The sequence below is a fragment of the Hyperolius riggenbachi genome, chromosome 7 (genome assembly GCF_040937935.1).
Source record: "Hyperolius riggenbachi isolate aHypRig1 chromosome 7, aHypRig1.pri, whole genome shotgun sequence".
Lineage (NCBI taxonomy): Eukaryota > Metazoa > Chordata > Amphibia > Anura > Hyperoliidae > Hyperolius > Hyperolius riggenbachi.
In genome coordinates this window covers 233,781,064-233,798,558 of record NC_090652.1, presented here as the reverse complement: position 1 = coordinate 233,798,558, position 17,495 = coordinate 233,781,064, and the positions used below count along the sequence as shown (strand labels likewise).

At 41.1% G+C, this 17,495-nt stretch overlaps 1 protein-coding gene across 5 annotated transcripts in view; it reads right to left on the bottom strand.

Moving 5' to 3' along the window:
- The window catches only part of ERBB4 (erb-b2 receptor tyrosine kinase 4), a 1,342,090-nt gene that overhangs the window by 403,885 nt on the left and 920,710 nt on the right, over positions 1-17,495 (bottom strand). For all 5 annotated transcript variants that reach the window (XM_068245390.1, XM_068245391.1, XM_068245392.1 and 2 more), the window contains one exon: positions 1,058-1,131. In XM_068245390.1, the coding sequence (XP_068101491.1) occupies positions 1,058-1,131 (74 nt within the window). The remainder of the gene's footprint in view (positions 1-1,057; positions 1,132-17,495) is intronic.

The window sequence follows — 17,495 nt, the reverse complement described above, 5'->3', positions numbered from 1 at the left end:
GTGCACTTTTATCTGTAACATTGATGTTGGATTCAAGAATAAAGATTTTTTTCATTTCACCCAATCATCTGGTGCAGCAGGATATCCTTTTGAATACTTCTTGTATCATATTGGACTCTTTGGAGAGTAGTGGTCTCCTTGTGTCCACGAGCTCCCAGCTGAAGAGCTGTTTATCTTGATGTGCGATTTATCTCCTCAAGATAGACAAATGTTTGCAAATTTTTACGCTGACACAAGAATAGGAGCATTAGTCCTAGAGTCTGAAAATGTTAACACCTCTTTGCCAAGGCAGGCTGAACTGCACACTTATCTGCTACCCACTCTGACCATGCCTTCTGGCTGCAATCTAATGCTGTGGAATGACAGCGTTTGTAACCTTACATGTGTAAGTATTAGACAAACTCGGTTACTGTTGTTTCCCAGCAGCAACATACGTTCAGATGTGACTCAGTGTCGAAGACTTCTGTGCATGTCAAGTGCTAGCTTCAGCCTGGGTAGGGAAGAGGAGCATCTGATCTGCCTCCCATAAGAAAGTGGCCTTAAAGTGTACCCAAGACGATATGTGACATGATAAACTAAACATGTGTATGTACAGTGCAAAACATAATAACCAGGGTGTTTTACTTTTTAATTTTTCTGCCTGAAAGAGTTAATTTCTAGGCATAGAAGTGACAACTTCTATCTTGTTGGTAGCTTGTTGGGAATATAGTAAAAATCGCTGATAAGCAAATTAAAGCCATACAAGTTTTCCTGGCAGACTACAACTTCTCAGGGCAGGGAGAGAACTCTTGACCTTTTTTTAAATCTAGGACACTTAGTAGGCTGACTATCATTAGAGACAGTAAAACATTCAACCTACTTTTAATGTATAAATATAAAAGAAAACCATGGCATACATAAAAAAGTCATTTTTAGGAGTAGGAGGATAAATGTAATTGTTGTATCTCATCAATTTATTTTCAACTTGAATTCACTTGAATTGACTTTATATTAACTAATCTGTTGGCAAGGTGGTATGACCAACCTTATCAGAAAAGCACACTATGGAACAACTTACCTGTGATTTCTCTAACAGTGCGAAATATATTCAGTTTCTCTGGATCCAGAGCAGCTATGTTGTGATAAGCATCCCTGGAGAAATATAAAACATATACCTGATATAAAGGTCATGTCTTCTACTTAGCACAGAGCACCACAATCTACAATTCAGTATAGAGGCACAAGAGGGCACAAAAAAAGACAGTATTTGTAGAGCATGGTAATACGGTCAGGTTTCATTTGCTGTTTTGTACAGCAAAGGTTCTCAAACATCTAGCAATATATTGGCAGATCGACCAAGAGACAGATATTGAATCTGATCAGAGAGAGACCTGTTGGCTGCTCATACACTGCAGGCTGATTGCCGATTGATTTCAAGATTAAATCTCTTGGGAATTGGCCTTGTGACATCATCTGCACTGCCACCCTGCTGTCCACCCAGATGCTAATGTAGCCCCTCTCCCACCATTGTGTCCATGCATTGAAATCTCTCACGTGTCCACGTGGGGCACCAATGGGGCAGCATTTGAATGCACTGTCACGTGCACATTAACGTTTGAAGGGACAACAGCCAGGGGTTCCATTGTGTTCATCTGTATATGGCAAACTGTTAATGCCGCATACCTGATTAACCATGTCCTGCCATGCTTTCCAAGCATGCTCGATCTATACATTCAACGGATTTTGGACTGAAACAGGTTGAATCATTGATTGGACATGCTTGTTGCTGCACTGATTCTCATCCAATTTGATACAATTATCAAAGCAGATGGTTGATTGGGTGGCAAAGTTGATAGATGTATCCTAATGCAAATTAAAGTGGACATGAACTCTTGCACAGGGCAGAAGGAAAACAGAGAGAGATGCACCCTGTATGTATTTAGAGAGTTTAGCCTTTCTAATTCCCCTTCATCTGCGACTAATCACAAGTTGTAATTTGATCTGCCACGGCAGAGAGGTAATTAGTAAACACAGGATGTTAATCCTATGTCTGCTTCTGTGAAAACAGGAAGTAGACACACTGAAGATTTATTGCAGGATTTGTATCAGCTGCAACAAGAAATGCTTTTCTTTAAAGGTTAATATGCTGTTGCATATCTTTGAGAGGAAGTTCTGAGTTCAGGTCTGCTTTTAGACTGTATAGTAAGGCTGCATTAACAGCATACAGGTTGCGGTGTACTGCGTGCAATGCAAATGCACACTGTGCATAATAAATCTCACGCAATGTCCTACTGCCTGTTGATGTGTGTGGGCCATATGCAATTATGCATTCATCATCTAGTGATGCTCAGTTACTGGACAATATGCTCATACATGGGCACAGTTCTTCAGAGGTCAATAGGCAATAAGAAATGCTTATGCTTGTAGTTTACTGTACACATTGTGGAATGACCATAGTGTGCAAGCAGCCCGAAAATGTAAGGGTGGGGGTGGAATCTGAGTCTACAGAAAATACAACCTTCACTTTTTCACTTTTAAAGTGTAAACAACTGCAGCGGACTATTAACACTATTTACATAGCACAGTTCACATCTCTATATATTCAAAAAAGCTTACAATCTAATGTTACCTACTGGAGCCATAAAAACACATGTGTTATAGCTTGATTTGATTAGTTCCGTTTAACCAACAAACTTCTTTTAAACGGAAATTGGAGAATTTGCTGGAGTCTTCACAAACATAAAAAAGTCCACATATACTCAATGGAAGTATCCCTGGTTGCTTGTTGTCTCTCCACTATAACATTGCATTCTGTGATTTGGAAAGACCAACATCGAATGGTCCCTTCCCCATCATCCACTCCCACCTAAAGTAAAAACACCTCTTTCGCCATTTCTTACACAGTTCATAACTGCCCTCTTTATGTGGTTCTTAATGTGTTGACTGCCTTTTTGTTTTTCTGTGTTTCCTCGCCCAATGACTTTACAATTCCCTGTCCATGCTGTACACTAATTTTCAGTCCAGACAGCACTGTTGAATTCCTGATCTTTAGGAGTAATTAGCTACACCGATCAGCAGGAGTTGTTGCTTATTTTCCACACCTAAACAAACTGAGTTGCTGACATAAAAGTCTGACACATCCAGTCTTGACAGAGCCTGTATGAGTAGTAAGTAGTAGCTATTAAATTCAAATATACACAATAAGTAATTTCAAATAGTATATGCCATTAATCCTAACAATATATACAGCTGAGTTGAAAGGGAATATTTATTTAAATTGTCAAGTGTGTCTTAAAGATGGTCAATGAGATGCAAGTAATTGTGTGCAAACTTTACGTGAGTTGGTATTGGCTAAGGGTGGAGGGGCTGCACAATTTGTGGCTCCTCCCTCTTGGCATACCAGCTTGCTTGGTCTACAAAGGGCTACACTATTTTTGTAAATGTATCACTGCAGCCATTGCCATGTACATAAATGCCCTTAGCAATGGTAATGGAATGGATTTTTCTTTTCTTAAATACCACAACCATCCCCTAATCATGACTTTAATTTCCCTGATTGCGGATCATTGCCACCAGTAGCAATAGCAAAAGTTTTTTTGCACAACATTAATAACTCAGGTCCACTATAAAACTTTACTTCTTACTGACATTCAGCAAACCACAGCTTCCCTTGGTTAGCTAAATGTCATATGTACCCTTTATTGTCACCTTTTTGACTTTAAATGTTTACAATATTGGGATTTTTATGGATGTGGTATTAATATAGATTCTTCTTCACATCATTTAACTAAACCATATCTTACTACAATCAATTACCACTAATATCCTTTACTGCCTCCTTCCATTAAAATAAGTTGGCTCTCATGCATGCTGCACAATTCTGCAGTGGTGGTTGTAGACAGTGAAAAACTGTACTGTTTGGCATGCATTAATGTTGTGCATATATTAACCACTTTAGGATCCTTGGTACGCATATACACGCTCCTTTAAACTTCCCGTGCGGATCAGGGGTGTAGATATGCGTACTGCTGCCTTACCGTCGCATTCACGATCCCCGCGCTGTTTTCCGCCGATCCACCGTTGCAGCCCCCTCCATCTGTGATCAGGATGTGAGAATCTTTTGATTCTCAATCCCGATCACCGTTCCCGTGTCTTTGCAGAGCTTGTTAACGTCGCATAAGCTCTGAGACCCGACACTTCCGTGTTCGGCTGTGTTCTATTAATAGAAACAAGGTATCAATAGCACCATCTTGTGGCCAAAAAGTAAAATACACCTATTTATGCCACTATAGAGTTTTTCATAGCAAGTTTATTATGATTTTTTTATTTTATTACTTTTAACCCCTTCCATCCCTGCCCCACAGTTACAGAAATAAAACACTTGTTAAAAATAAAAATAAAAAAATTACATCATTTAATTTTTTTTTACATAAATAGTTACCTTAGGGACTTTTGTAATACGGATGTCATGAGTATATTTTTTCAAAAAAAGTTCTTGTAATAAGTGAAAAAGTATTAAAAATCCCTAAATGGAAAAATGCTCCTTCATTTCCAGTTAAAATATTATCACCATACATTGTACTAGGGACACAATTTAAACGTTGTAATAAACCAGACAAATGGGCAAATAAGATGTGTGGGTTTAATGTACCAAAGCACATTTTATTTTAAAACTATAATGGCTGAAAACTGAGAAATAATCATTTTTTCTTTTTTCCTTATTATTCCCTTTACAATGCATATAAAATAAAATAATTCAGAGCAAAAACTACCACCACCCAAAGAAAGCATAATTTTTGGCGAAAAACAATATATAGATCATTTCAGTGTGATAAGTAACAATAAAGTTATCGCTGAATGAATGGGAGGAGCGCTGAAATGTGAAAGTTGTTTTGGTTTTTAAGGGGAAAAACCTGTGATCCTGAAGTGGTTAAATAGTCAAGCTCTTGGGCTCTGATGATCCAGTGTGATGTTTAGCTACCCTGTTCAATTAAATTAATTACATTTAACTTGTACAAAAGAAAAAAAGGAAAAGATGAGAGCCCACAATGGTGTAGTATGTTTAACATAATGAGTAAATGTTTAAAGAGGAGCTGCCAGCCATACTATCTCAGAAAAAAAAATACATATATAAGTAGATAAATACTTGCTCTACTTATATAACATATGTATTGTCATGTCCACGTTTTGATTTTAGTGATTATTATACAGTAAAAAAAAGAGATAATCCTTCTTAGCATTTACCATTTTAAGCGTGGCTATTTTGAAGCCAATCCTGATGTCATTTCCTACCCTACTCTCCTCTGCCTGATTGTGTACGCATTGCCAGCCCTCCACTATAGAAAGTGCATTGTCTCAGCATGAGAAATACTGGCCAATCAGAAAGGAACAGAGGTGTGGGAGGGGAATACAGGAGGGAAAGAGGCTTCAGCCAATCAGGCTGCATTAGTTAAGTCTGAGGAAAAGTAGAGAAGCAAAAAAGGACAACCCAGCATGCCCTGCAACTTTCTTTTTGTGTACCAAATTTTGTGTGTACCAAATAGGTAGGGATGCTCATTCGGATTCCACGGAAATGCAATTTCCGAAATTCCGATCGGAAATTGCATTTCCGCATCGGAATGTGGAAATCGGTAATGCAAGTGCGTTAGGCGGATTTCCGTCGGAAATCGCGGAAATTTCCGCCGGAAATGGCGGAAATTTCCACCGGAAATCGTGGAAATTCTGCCTGACTTTAACATCGATTTTCTCAAAAACTATAAGGTCTTTTTGAAAAACTTTTTTTGCATCTTGTTCACAAGATTCAGTTTAATAAACCCTGAAAATTTGGTGTTTCTAGGACTTACGGGGACTTTGCTATTAACCGCTAAAGTCGGCGGATTTTTACTGTAATGTAAAATGCAGAAAATCTGCATCTGCCGTTTTTCTGCATTTACATTACAGTAAAAATCCGCCGACTTTAGCGGTTAATAGCAAAGTCCCCGTAAGTTCTAGAAACACCAAATTTTCAGGGTTTATTAAACGGAATCTTGTGAACAAGACGCAAACAAAAGTTTTCAAAAAGACCTTATAGTTTTTGAGAAAATCGATGTTATAGTCGGGCGGAATTTCCGTGATTTCCGGCGGAAATTCCGCATTGGAATGCGGAAATTGGTAGCGGCAAGCGGAATCGGTAATTGGCAATGGCGGAATGCGGATTTACCATGGAATCAGAAAATTGGCATTTCCGACCATCCCTACAAATAAGAGTCAGGTAATCTGGGGAATGATCATTTCTCAACAAGAAAAGTAATAGTGATTTTAACTTTTGGATTGCCTGGTTAGCATGCTTATTACTTGTTTTCATTTTATATTTTATGCCCGACAGTTACACTTTAAGGAGGATAAATAATACTCACAAACAAAGGTTAACACTCAGACAACCACTGATGAGGAAGGTGGGGAGATTAGACTGGACCCCACTCAGGTTAAGAAGTCGCTCTCTGTAGATAGTAAATGTAGGGGATAACATCCTCCACCAAGGGTGGACTAGAACATACACTGTCAGAGGCACTTGGCTTGCTACCAGACAAATTATAGTTGCTCTGATATCTGCCTGATTGTACCTGCAAAATGCATTGCATTGTGGAGCATTCACATAAATTGTTGACCAAATCAACAGAATCTTGCCTACCTTTGGGGAGGTACGTCCACCACTACCTCCCTTTTTAAACACATTTTAGCATATTGTATTCTTGTTATTGGTGCCTCTGTTCAAATTCACAGTGCTTATTCAATTTAAATTTCTCCAAGGTATTTTTTCACTGAAAATATTTTCATGCCATATCAATAAAATATATTTTAAGCTTCCAGAAAGCAAGAAAAGACTCAAAATAAATATGTCATTACTTTTTTACTTACTCTTTAGTACTTTTTCAATTGTTAAGTGCTACAAAGGTATTTTTTAGACAAGATTCAAAATTATTTCAAATACAAAACTCAAGCGGAGAGTAAATTGAATTAGGACTGGTGAGCAGGTTTGTGCACATATATAAAAGTGCATATGCACTTTCTAAAAGTTTTACCAAGGCTGTGCAATAAAACTTGAACAGAGCCATATTATAGAAAAAATTACATTTTTTGCCTCTATATTTTTCATTTCATTTTTTTTAATCCATTTCCTGTGATTACAATTCAAAGATATACACTGGAAAAAATAGTCTTCTTTAAAAAAATAAATTTTAAACTCCTAATATGTTTAAAAAAATGATTAAAATGAGAAAGTGCCGATGTGCTAAGAGAGGGCTAATTAAAACCAAAATGATGATTTAATACTGCAGTTAAAGATAGAAAAACGTGACAGATGACAGTATTATCCAGCATATGCTAGCATAATTATTGCTTAAATATTTCCCCATTTGGTTATTATAATTATTAGAGGCTGCAATGCTATGTAAAGGTTCATCTTTTATATAAAACATATGGTTATAAAGCAGTGATTACTGCCTGGATCTTATCAGGATGTCAAATGAATGGGTGAAGTGTTAGAAACATGCAGTGCAATGACAAGGTCACAAGCAGGCAAGTATATTTCTTATATATTGCAAAGAGGGTTTAAGAAATGTATAATAATATCAGTTAGAGCAATTATGATTGAATGTGCACAGCAGTCAGACCCACAGCATTCAATTATAATCCATGGCAAAACAAATCAAATCATACAGAGTTAGAAAAGCTGGGCTAGCTCCCAGTGCTCAGTTGTGTTGCAAAATAATTCTGCATTGTCAACTCACTCCCCATACAATTCTTTGGGCCTGTTCACAGTACAAACTTGTAACAGATCATGTTATTCTAACTCGCTGCATGCACACTTTGTATTAAAGTCTATGTCCAGTCTCTACTGCAGTTCACAGGCATTATAAGGCTTGTGTTATGCAACTGATCACTGTGAACCTAGCCTAACATCAAATGGGTAACCCTTATAAAAATGATATTAATGTATGTAAAGATTATGCTAGAAATGTTCAGAACATTTCTCAATGAGTTTTGTAGCAATATGCAAACTATTTGAAAGAAGGAATCCAGTAACCAAACAGATGTGTTGCCTCCAAGTTTAAGGGCTCGTTCCCACTATCGCGAATCTGCATGCGTCCAACGCATGCAGATCCGCACATGTGATGCAAGTGGATGGGCCTGTTTCCACTGTAGCGTTGTTGAGGTGCGTTTTTTTCAGCGTGAAAAAAACGCACAAAATAGCCAACGATTTTGCCTGCGTCGGGAATCCGTGCGAATCGCCGCTAATGTATTTAATAGTAAAAACGCATGCGTTTGTTACATGCGTTTTTACCCGCGATTTCGCGTGCGATTTCGCACCTTTTTCAATTTTATTTAGCCCTGGCAGTGTCATGGTTAATTTCGCATGGCACCCTGCCATGCGAAATCGCATGCGAAATCGCGGGTAAAAACGCATGTGGAAACGCATCCGCATGCGTTTTTACAAGCGTCGGAATGCGGCCGAAATCGCGTCGCAACAGTGGAAACAAGCCCTTAAGAAAAACTCTGGTGAAAATAATGTAATAAAAAAGAGCTTCGTTTTTTTTACAATAATTATGTATACATGATTTAGTCAGTGTTTGCCCATTGTAAAATATTTCCTCTCCCTGATTTACATTCTGACATGTATCACATGGTGACATGTTTACTGCTGGCAGGTGATGTCACTGGAAGGAGATGCTGCTTGCTTTTTTGGCAGTTGTAAACAGGGGGCTCTGTATGGCTGATTTTGTAGTGATGTCAGCACCTCACAACTCTGAGGTACTGACACCACACTGTGGGAGCCTTGTTGCATTGCGGGAAATAACAGCTGTTTACAGCTGCCAAAAAAGCAAGCAGCATCTCCTTCCAGTGACATCACCTGCCAGCAGTAAAAATGTCACCCTGTGATAAATGTCTGAATGTAAATCAGGGATTTTACAATGAGCAAACACTGACTAAATCATTTATACATAATTATTGTAAAAATGATTACATTATTTTAACTGCAGTTCCTCTTTAAGCATTTTACGTAACCTCGGATGTGAGTCTGGTACATTATTGCAATTGCTATCATTCATGGGCTACAACCAATGAAGTCAGAGTGACACCTGGTCAAAATAGTTTTCAGTAAGGGCGCGATTCCACTAGAGCGGCGTGCGTCTGCGAGACACGAGCCGCCTCTTCCGGGTCTGCGGGGAAAGCAGATGAATCCCATCAGCCGTGCTATGCACGGCTATGGGATCCGCAGCCTCCCGCGCCGATTCGGATGGAAAAGCCGGCCGAATCGCTAGCGGTAGCGATTCGGCCGGCGTTACCATTGCACCCTATGGCAGAGTTTCCCCGCACTATTCGCCTGCGGGGAAACTCTGCGGATTCGCGGCGGTTTCTGCTTAAGTGGAAACGCGCCCTCACTCAAAAAGAACTGAAACCATTGCATTTGCTGTAACATCAAGTTAGAACCAGAGATCTGCACAGACAATCTGTATACATTTCTCAGTAAAAGTTTCCTTTAATAGAAATTGGCATAATTTGCATAATACACACGGCTCATCCCGTCTGTTTGTCCTGGTTCTCTCTCTACTAAACCCACCCCATATTTAAGTAACTAAGTAAATTATCTGCTCAATGGGTTTTATGAATCACTTCCTTCTTTTGGAGTGATCAGCCTGACAGATTCCAGTTAGTAATTATATAGATTCCCAGATAGGTATCAGCAAAGCCAGTAATGGTATAGATTGCTGTGTAGACACCAGAAACGTCAGTGATAGTATAGATTTTATAACTATGAATTTGTATAAAACTGACATCTTCCACTGTGGTTTTTTTTCTGTGTTAACGTAACTAATTATTCCTCAGAGGAGGTCTCAGTGTAATCTCTACCATAGTCATATTTATGACATTGTTTTATTTCTTTTTTTTGGAAAAGGATGATGTGGGTGGGGGAGATATAGGAAGCAGGGCCATTTCTTAGTCAGTGCAGGAAGGGTGACCGCCCTGGGCACAGACCGGTAAGTAGAAGAAGGGTGGCGCGAGCAGGACATAAATGCTAGGGAGCCGGTGACGTGTGGTGCAGCCAAATGGAAGAAGAAAGAAGATTACCAGTGTGATCACCTTCCTTGACTCCTCCTGGGCTGCCTGTGTCAGACATAAAGTCATCATCACGTCACCACCGCATGATGACACCTCATGTCCTGTAGTGGTATTGCAGGTTGTCAGTGCTTGGCGCCCATGGAGGAGTCGACTTTCCGGGCCCTATTTGCCTGTGAGTTTTCCTGGTCCCTGCTTCCTCCTGGATGAGCGGCTGGTCACTAGTAAGTAGGCAAATCTACTTGTGACCTGTGGCCGTGTGACTGTCCATAAAGAGGAAGGATTCCCAAGTCCATGGGGGTGGGGGAAAGTGGGGCGCAATTTTTACACCTTCGCCCTGGGTGCAATTTAGCCTAGAAACTGCCCTGATAAGAAGGAAGGAAGAGTGCCTTCAGTAAACTAGTGGAAACAAAGGAGAACATAAAACCTTGTGCAGACAGTGTCTAGGCTTGGACCTGGGATGGTTCCGACATCCTCCTTGAGACCACCACTTATCATCGGGACCCTCTGAAGTCCACGGCCACACTCACATATGCGCGCATGTGCGGCCACTCTGTGCAGGCGCACGATGGCTCATGTCTGCACAGTAGCTCCATTCTACTGCATAGACATGAGGCATCCTTCACCCGTGCGGTGCCATCATGCTTGTTCATTGACTAGAGAAAGGCCACACACACCTCTTCTACCTTTATTGAAGAGGTTTGGGGGGTCCCAGCACTGGAACAGCAAGGTGGAGGGGGTGGGTAAACTTTTGGATTATCTAGTCTTCCCTTTACTAAGGTAACCTCCCGGCGGTACGCAGTTTCTGAGGCTGCGTCCGCGGGAGGGATTTTTTGAATTAAAGTTGTTTTAGCCTTTGTAACTAGCACTAGGCTAGCTACCATTGTCCCCTAAGTCCCCCCACACCCATCTGATCCCCCGATCGCCGCCGCTATACGTTACCTAGCCGCGATCCCACAAGAGCCTCCCCAATGAGCTTCAGTCGACGCTATGGTGACGATTGGACATGATGTCTGATTTCATGCGCAATCCCGATCCTCCCCATAGCAAAGCCTGGAGCTGATTGGAGAAGCTGCACCATTGCGGGATCTGGGTGGGTACGTATAACGGGGGGCAGTCAAAAAAGAGCGGAGGGACTTGGGGGACAATGGTAGCTAGCAAAGTGCTAGCTACAAAGGCTACAACAATTTTTAGTCAAAAAATCCCTCCCGGGGCAGAGAAATCCTCTGCGGCGGCTACCCCGAGTGTAGCTCAGTGTTACCGCCAGGGAGGTTGAGTACCCATATAGGGCACTTTTGATCCCTACAAGTACACTTTCAATTTTTGTATTATTATTTTTATTTTTTTAAGAATGTAAGCGTACATCCAAGTGTTTGTCCATTTTCCTACCTGCACATACCCCACAAAACAGAGAAGGTTGCAAACACTGATTAATCTTGTGAAAATCTTATGAAAATCTGTGGAATGTGAGAACCTACCTAAACAATCGAATTAAAACTGAGAAACCGAGAGCCCAATATAGTGTAGTATGTATTGGATCAGGGATAATTAGTGTGGAGTAAGTATTATACTTACAAACATGGGTTACCGTTTAGGCAACCACTATATAGGCAGGTGGGAAGATTAGACCTGTCCCCACTCAGGATTAAGATGTCGCTCTCTGAAGAAGAAAAGGAGGGTTTGTCACCCTTCCAATCACCAAGGGTGGATATCTTGACAAGTAGATGTACAGAGGCGCCAAAAGGATGAAATATGCTAAAATGTTTAAAATATTCGGGTGGCGGCGGTGGAACGGCCACTCAGAAATAGACTCGATGCTGTCGCTTAAGATAAAGACAATTTATTCACATACTCCATGAACAGAACCGCAACCCGTTTCACGGGTATATTCTCGATTCCTCAGGCAATAAACAGATAGGAGTACACAGTACAGTCTCAAGGTCACGAATAGCGCCTCTGCAAACATAATTATAAAAAATTATAATAAAAAAATATTACATTTTATAAAAAAAAAGGGAGAAACATGAGCCTGAGGAAGTGGGCTGAGACCCGCGAAACGCATTGCCAAGTGCATATTAAAAGTATGTTATAAATTGTTTGAACGTGTCATCATTGAGGTAAGCCACCTCAAACTTTTTTCATTTTAGTTGCTTTTAACATCGTTTCATCATACCCTGGGCAACTATTTCTCCCCGTTATCTTTAGAAGGACTGTCAGATGGAGGCGTAAAATTTACTGCTAGTCACTCATTTATTGCAGGAGTAGAAAACAATAACAAGAGTTCCTGCATATCGCAGCTCATCCAGGAAGTATTTTTTGATAAAATTAAACCACACAAAAAAAATATCATTATGTGTAGCGTCTGCGGAATCGTTTTCGTGGTCAGCGCCTGAGATGCGCACTGACACAGCGAAAACCTTCCACAAGCGTATAATTGGGTGAACCCAGGCTATGTGCAATGCACCAGCAGAGGGCAATTCCCACCGGCAGATGGCGCTGTGGAGTGCAGACGAGTACAATCGCTGCACAGCCACAGATGCCAGATGGGGATTGTACAGATCAAGACAATGCGGGTCTGAACAGCCCATAAAGAGAAAGAGCACAGGGACAGGACGAATGTGTGTTCACCAATCTAGTCGCGACCCTGCGACGGTGAACACACATCAGCAGAAACAAAAGTAGGAACGCGATCACGAGAAAGGCGATCGCCAGAAGTGACACAAGACAGACTAGAACAGAACACAAGAGGAGCAAAGGCACAGCAAATAATACAATGAGAATGATAAAGAAAATAACAAACGCTAACTAAACGCGAACACCGCACTCATTCGCAACAACGAACGCATTTATGCGCGGTCTCCGCTTGTTAAGCACAACAGAGACAAGCACGCCAAACTAACCACCGACAGACAAACACGAAACAGAACGTGAACGCTTGCTTAACGGTTACCTCACCGGGCCTACGGCAAGCGCCCGTATCAGACAAGACAGACAAACGAGAAACAAGAACTAGGCAGAAAGGATCCACCACTCTTCCGCCAGAGCAAGTGTGATCCAAGCAGGAACACCGATCAGAAAGATCCACAGCTGCTAACGCTAGCGGCTAGTGCGAGCTAAACTCAGGAACAAGAAAACAGATCAGAAGGATCCACAGCGCTAGCGCTAGAGGCTAGTGCGATCCAGGAAGACAGAACAGAAGGATCCACAGCACTAGCGCAAGGCGAGTGCAATCCAGGCAAGACAGATCAGAAGGGGCTACCAGTAACAACTGCTCTTCCTGTTAGCACCCAGACACACAGAACGATTTCCTGTTGACCACCGCTGGGACAGGACAATTGCAACAGACAAACAAACAGATATGCAATCCTAACTGCACTAGGGAAACTACCTAGTGCAGTCCCATGAATTACTCTAAGCTAACTTTAACAAGAAGTAGCATGGCTGACACTCTAGGAGTGTTTACTACAAACCCTGAAGGAATAACCAGCAAAGGACTCTGGGAAACATAGCTCTTTATACTGCCAGTCATCAATGGAGGCAGGTAGGGGATTTGCATAACGAATGTATGCAAATTCCTCAGCAGCAGAACAGACCAGAAACTTGCAATGGAAAGACAGATCTCTCTTCCAGAGACCTGCAGCCCACAGACTAGAGGAATGGTCAAACAGCTGTCTGCCAGTGCAGCCAGCTGAGCGGATCATCACATTATGCAACAATGATATATATTTACAGCAAGCGTTTGGAAAAATCATCTTTGGGCCTAGGATCGTCTATGGGTGTTTTACGGAAAATAGTAAAGTGGAGCAATTTCACCGCAAATCCAGGAGCAATCTTGATTTGGCTACTACAGACACTGATGCGGGTGCAATACTGCAAGTGTAACCACCCCACCAGGCTGCAGAATCACTCTGAGTGGGTCCCAAGCCTCAAAGCACACCTGAACTTAGAGGGATATGGAGGCTGTCATATTTATTCCCACTAAATAATGCAGATTGCCTGGCTCTCCTGGTGTGAGCCGCCATAGACCACATACCACCCAACTTTTTGAGATTAGAAAGAGGGACACTGTAAAACATGCCCCTGCTACACCAATACTCAAGCCCATGCCACACCCCTAGCCATGCGTAATACTAAAAATTAATTAGAAAAAGATGTCATTTTAGAATTCAAACCATACTGGTCCTTTATATAATCATTCGTTTTTCTTAACCTCCCTGGCGGTACGCAGCTTTAGAGGCTGCGTTTGCGGGAGGATTTTTTAAAATACAATGTGTTTTTTATGTTTTAGCTAGCACTTCGCTAGCTAACTATGTCCCCCAAGCCCCGCCGCACTTAACTAAACCCCCCGATTGCCGCCGGCAATATTTACCCCTCCGCGATCCCGCGAGAGCCGCAGCTTCAACATTTAGCTTCACTCATCACTATGACGACGATCGGACATGAAGTCTGATGTCATCGACGACATGACATGATGCGCAGTCGCGATCCTCCCCATAGCGAAGCCTGGAGCTGATTGGGAGGCTGCACCATCGAGGGATCCCTGGGGGTATGTATTAAGGCGGCGATCGGGGGGGTTCGGTGGAGAGCGGCGAAACTTGGGGGACATAGTTAGCTAGCCAGGTGCTAGCTTAAGCATATACAGCACATTTTATTAAAAAACAAATCCTTCCAGGGCCATGTGATCCTCTGCAGCGGCTAGCCCGAGCGTAGCTCGGGGGTTACTGCCAGGGAGGTTAAAAGACAACTGAAGTGAGAAGAATGTTGAGGCTGCCATATTTATTTCCTTTTAAACAATGCCAGTTGCCTGGCAGCCCTGCTGATCTATTTGGCTGCAACAGTGTCTAAATCACACACCTGCAACAAGCATGCAGCTAATCTTGTCAGATCTCACAATAATGTCAAAAACACCTGATATGCTGCATGCTTGTTCAGAGTCTATGGCTAAAAGTATTAAAGGCAGAGGATTAGCAGGGTAGCCAGGCAACTAGTATTGATTAAAAAGATATCACTTTACAGGATGGGAATAAAGTTTGGATTTAATTGAATACATTTTTGAGTAGAAAACCACATATATTTATACAGATCAGTACATTAGCCCTGAAAGAGGGACAAATGCGTAAGAAAGAGGGAAAAATGAGGAAGAAATATGGACAGAGGGGTTGGGTTCCCAAAGAGAGACTGTCCCTCCGAAAAAGGGACAGTTGGGAGCTATGCATGGAGATCAGGTGTGTCTGACTGAAGTCTGATTAGATTAGCTGCATGCTTGTTTCAGGTTCGTGATTCAGACATTACTGCAGCCACAGAGATCAGCAGGGCTGCCAGGCAACTGGTATTGTTTAAAAGGAAACAAATATGTCAGCCACCATATCTCCCTCAGTTGAGGTGTACTTTAAACTAAACTTTAAACTGATGGCAAAGTCTTGTTAAATTTGTTACTTGAGTGAATGCACTAGGGCAATCTGGATTTCACTCTGGTCAGGATAATATCCGATAGTGTAAGTGTATGACTGTAAGAAATAGTTTTAATTAAATCCTTCAGTTGATATCATCTCTTCCCTGTCCAAAGCAAGCAGACCAGACTAGCTAAAAAGGAACAACATTAATCAAATCTGCAGAAAATAAACGTTCCATACTTATCAGACTCTAAAAGAGAATCCCTTGACTCTTCAAGAGTTAACGGTTGCCTTGAAGGATTCTCCCCTCTACAAATCCCCAGACCCTGATGTATTCACCACACTAAATAATAAAACGCTTGTGCCTTCCTTGGTCTCACTGCTGCTAACATTTTTTTTTGTAATAGCATGAATCATTCAAATAGATTCTTAGCTGAAAGTCTTAATCCCTGCATTACACTGATTCCCAAAGAGGGCAAAGATCTGGCAACTTGTGCTAGCTGTCAACCAATTTCTTTATTGAATTGTGACGTCAAGTTTTACGTCACAATGAAAGGAAACAGGATAAAAAGAGTATTTTCCAAAGTGAAAGGACTATGGCCAGGTGGGGTTATTTTCAGGTGTAAAAGCCAGGGATAATGTAAATATACAGTATATCCATGCCTTATACACATTACTGAACCCCCTAAATTTGCATCATGACTATTTTCTGCCAACGCTGAGAGGAAGGTAAGAGGATACTGTTAATTTACTTATCCTTGGAAAAATGTAGCATAGTCCTCAGATAGTAAAACAAATAGATTTCCCCTCTTCTTCTTAAAGAGGACATAAACTCTTCCACAGTAGAAAAGGAAAACACAGAGGAACCAACCCTCTGTGTATTTAGAGATAACAGCCTAATTCTCCCTTATGTAAAAGTAATGAGTGACTGTAATTTGAGCTGTCTTCTCTGTCTGATCTGTGCGGCAGGTGTGCCACTCAGACAGGCTATATGTGAACACAAGAGTTTAACCCTTTCTGCGCTCCCAGCAAACCAGGAAGTAACTTCAGCATATCTGAAGGAGTTCTATAAGCTGTAACAAGGAAATGTTTTTCTGTAAAGGTCATTATGCTGTTGCTTATATTTTTAGAGCAGAGAGGAAGTCCTCAGTCCTTAGGTGGGCTTTAATTTTCACCAGTATGGGAAGGTCTATGGGAAAATAACACCTGTTTGCTTTTATCTGCCATCCAAGGCAATCTTTCTGTGTAATTTAACTTTAACTCGCCAGGTTAACCTATTTTCTCCCTGCACCACTTGTCACAAGACTGCAGATGCAGAACACCAGTAACTGTGCAGGAACATTAACATGAAACGCCACCCCCCACCCCCCTCCCTTTCCTGAGACGGATTAAGCCAAGCAAATTAATGCAGCTTGAAAATTGACCAATCAAATTCCACCAGGGTGGATTCTGATTGGTCTATTTTCAAACTGCATACATTTGCATACAATTATTTGCATTCCACTCATTGAGCATCCCATGTAGGGAATGTGAGTGTGAGCTCCTCAGAGGGACAATTAGTGACATGGCTATGGACTCTAGAAGTAATCAACAGTATGAATTTTCATCAAGGTAATTTTTTGCATAGGAATCTGCTAAACATTTTTGTAAAAATCAATTTTGTATACACATTTGCACGAAAATTAGAACTTTTCCATACCTTTTGAAAAAAAATGTTTTGGCATGCATGCCTATACATTTTCGCATTTATACAAGTTTGTGTGGATATGTGTTTTATCGTGCCTGCACTACAATGCATTTGCATATTTATTATTATGCATATACTCATTTGTGACATACTGTATTTGCAAAAATTGCCATTAAAAAATGTCCGCATTCGCTTATCACTGGTCAACATGACATAAATACACAATAAATATAGAAATTTTAATCTATTTTCCATGCAAACAAATTTCATGTACAATTTCGGGGAAATCTATCTACCGTACTATTTGGCTTCAACATACGGTGCACAAGTGAGTCAAC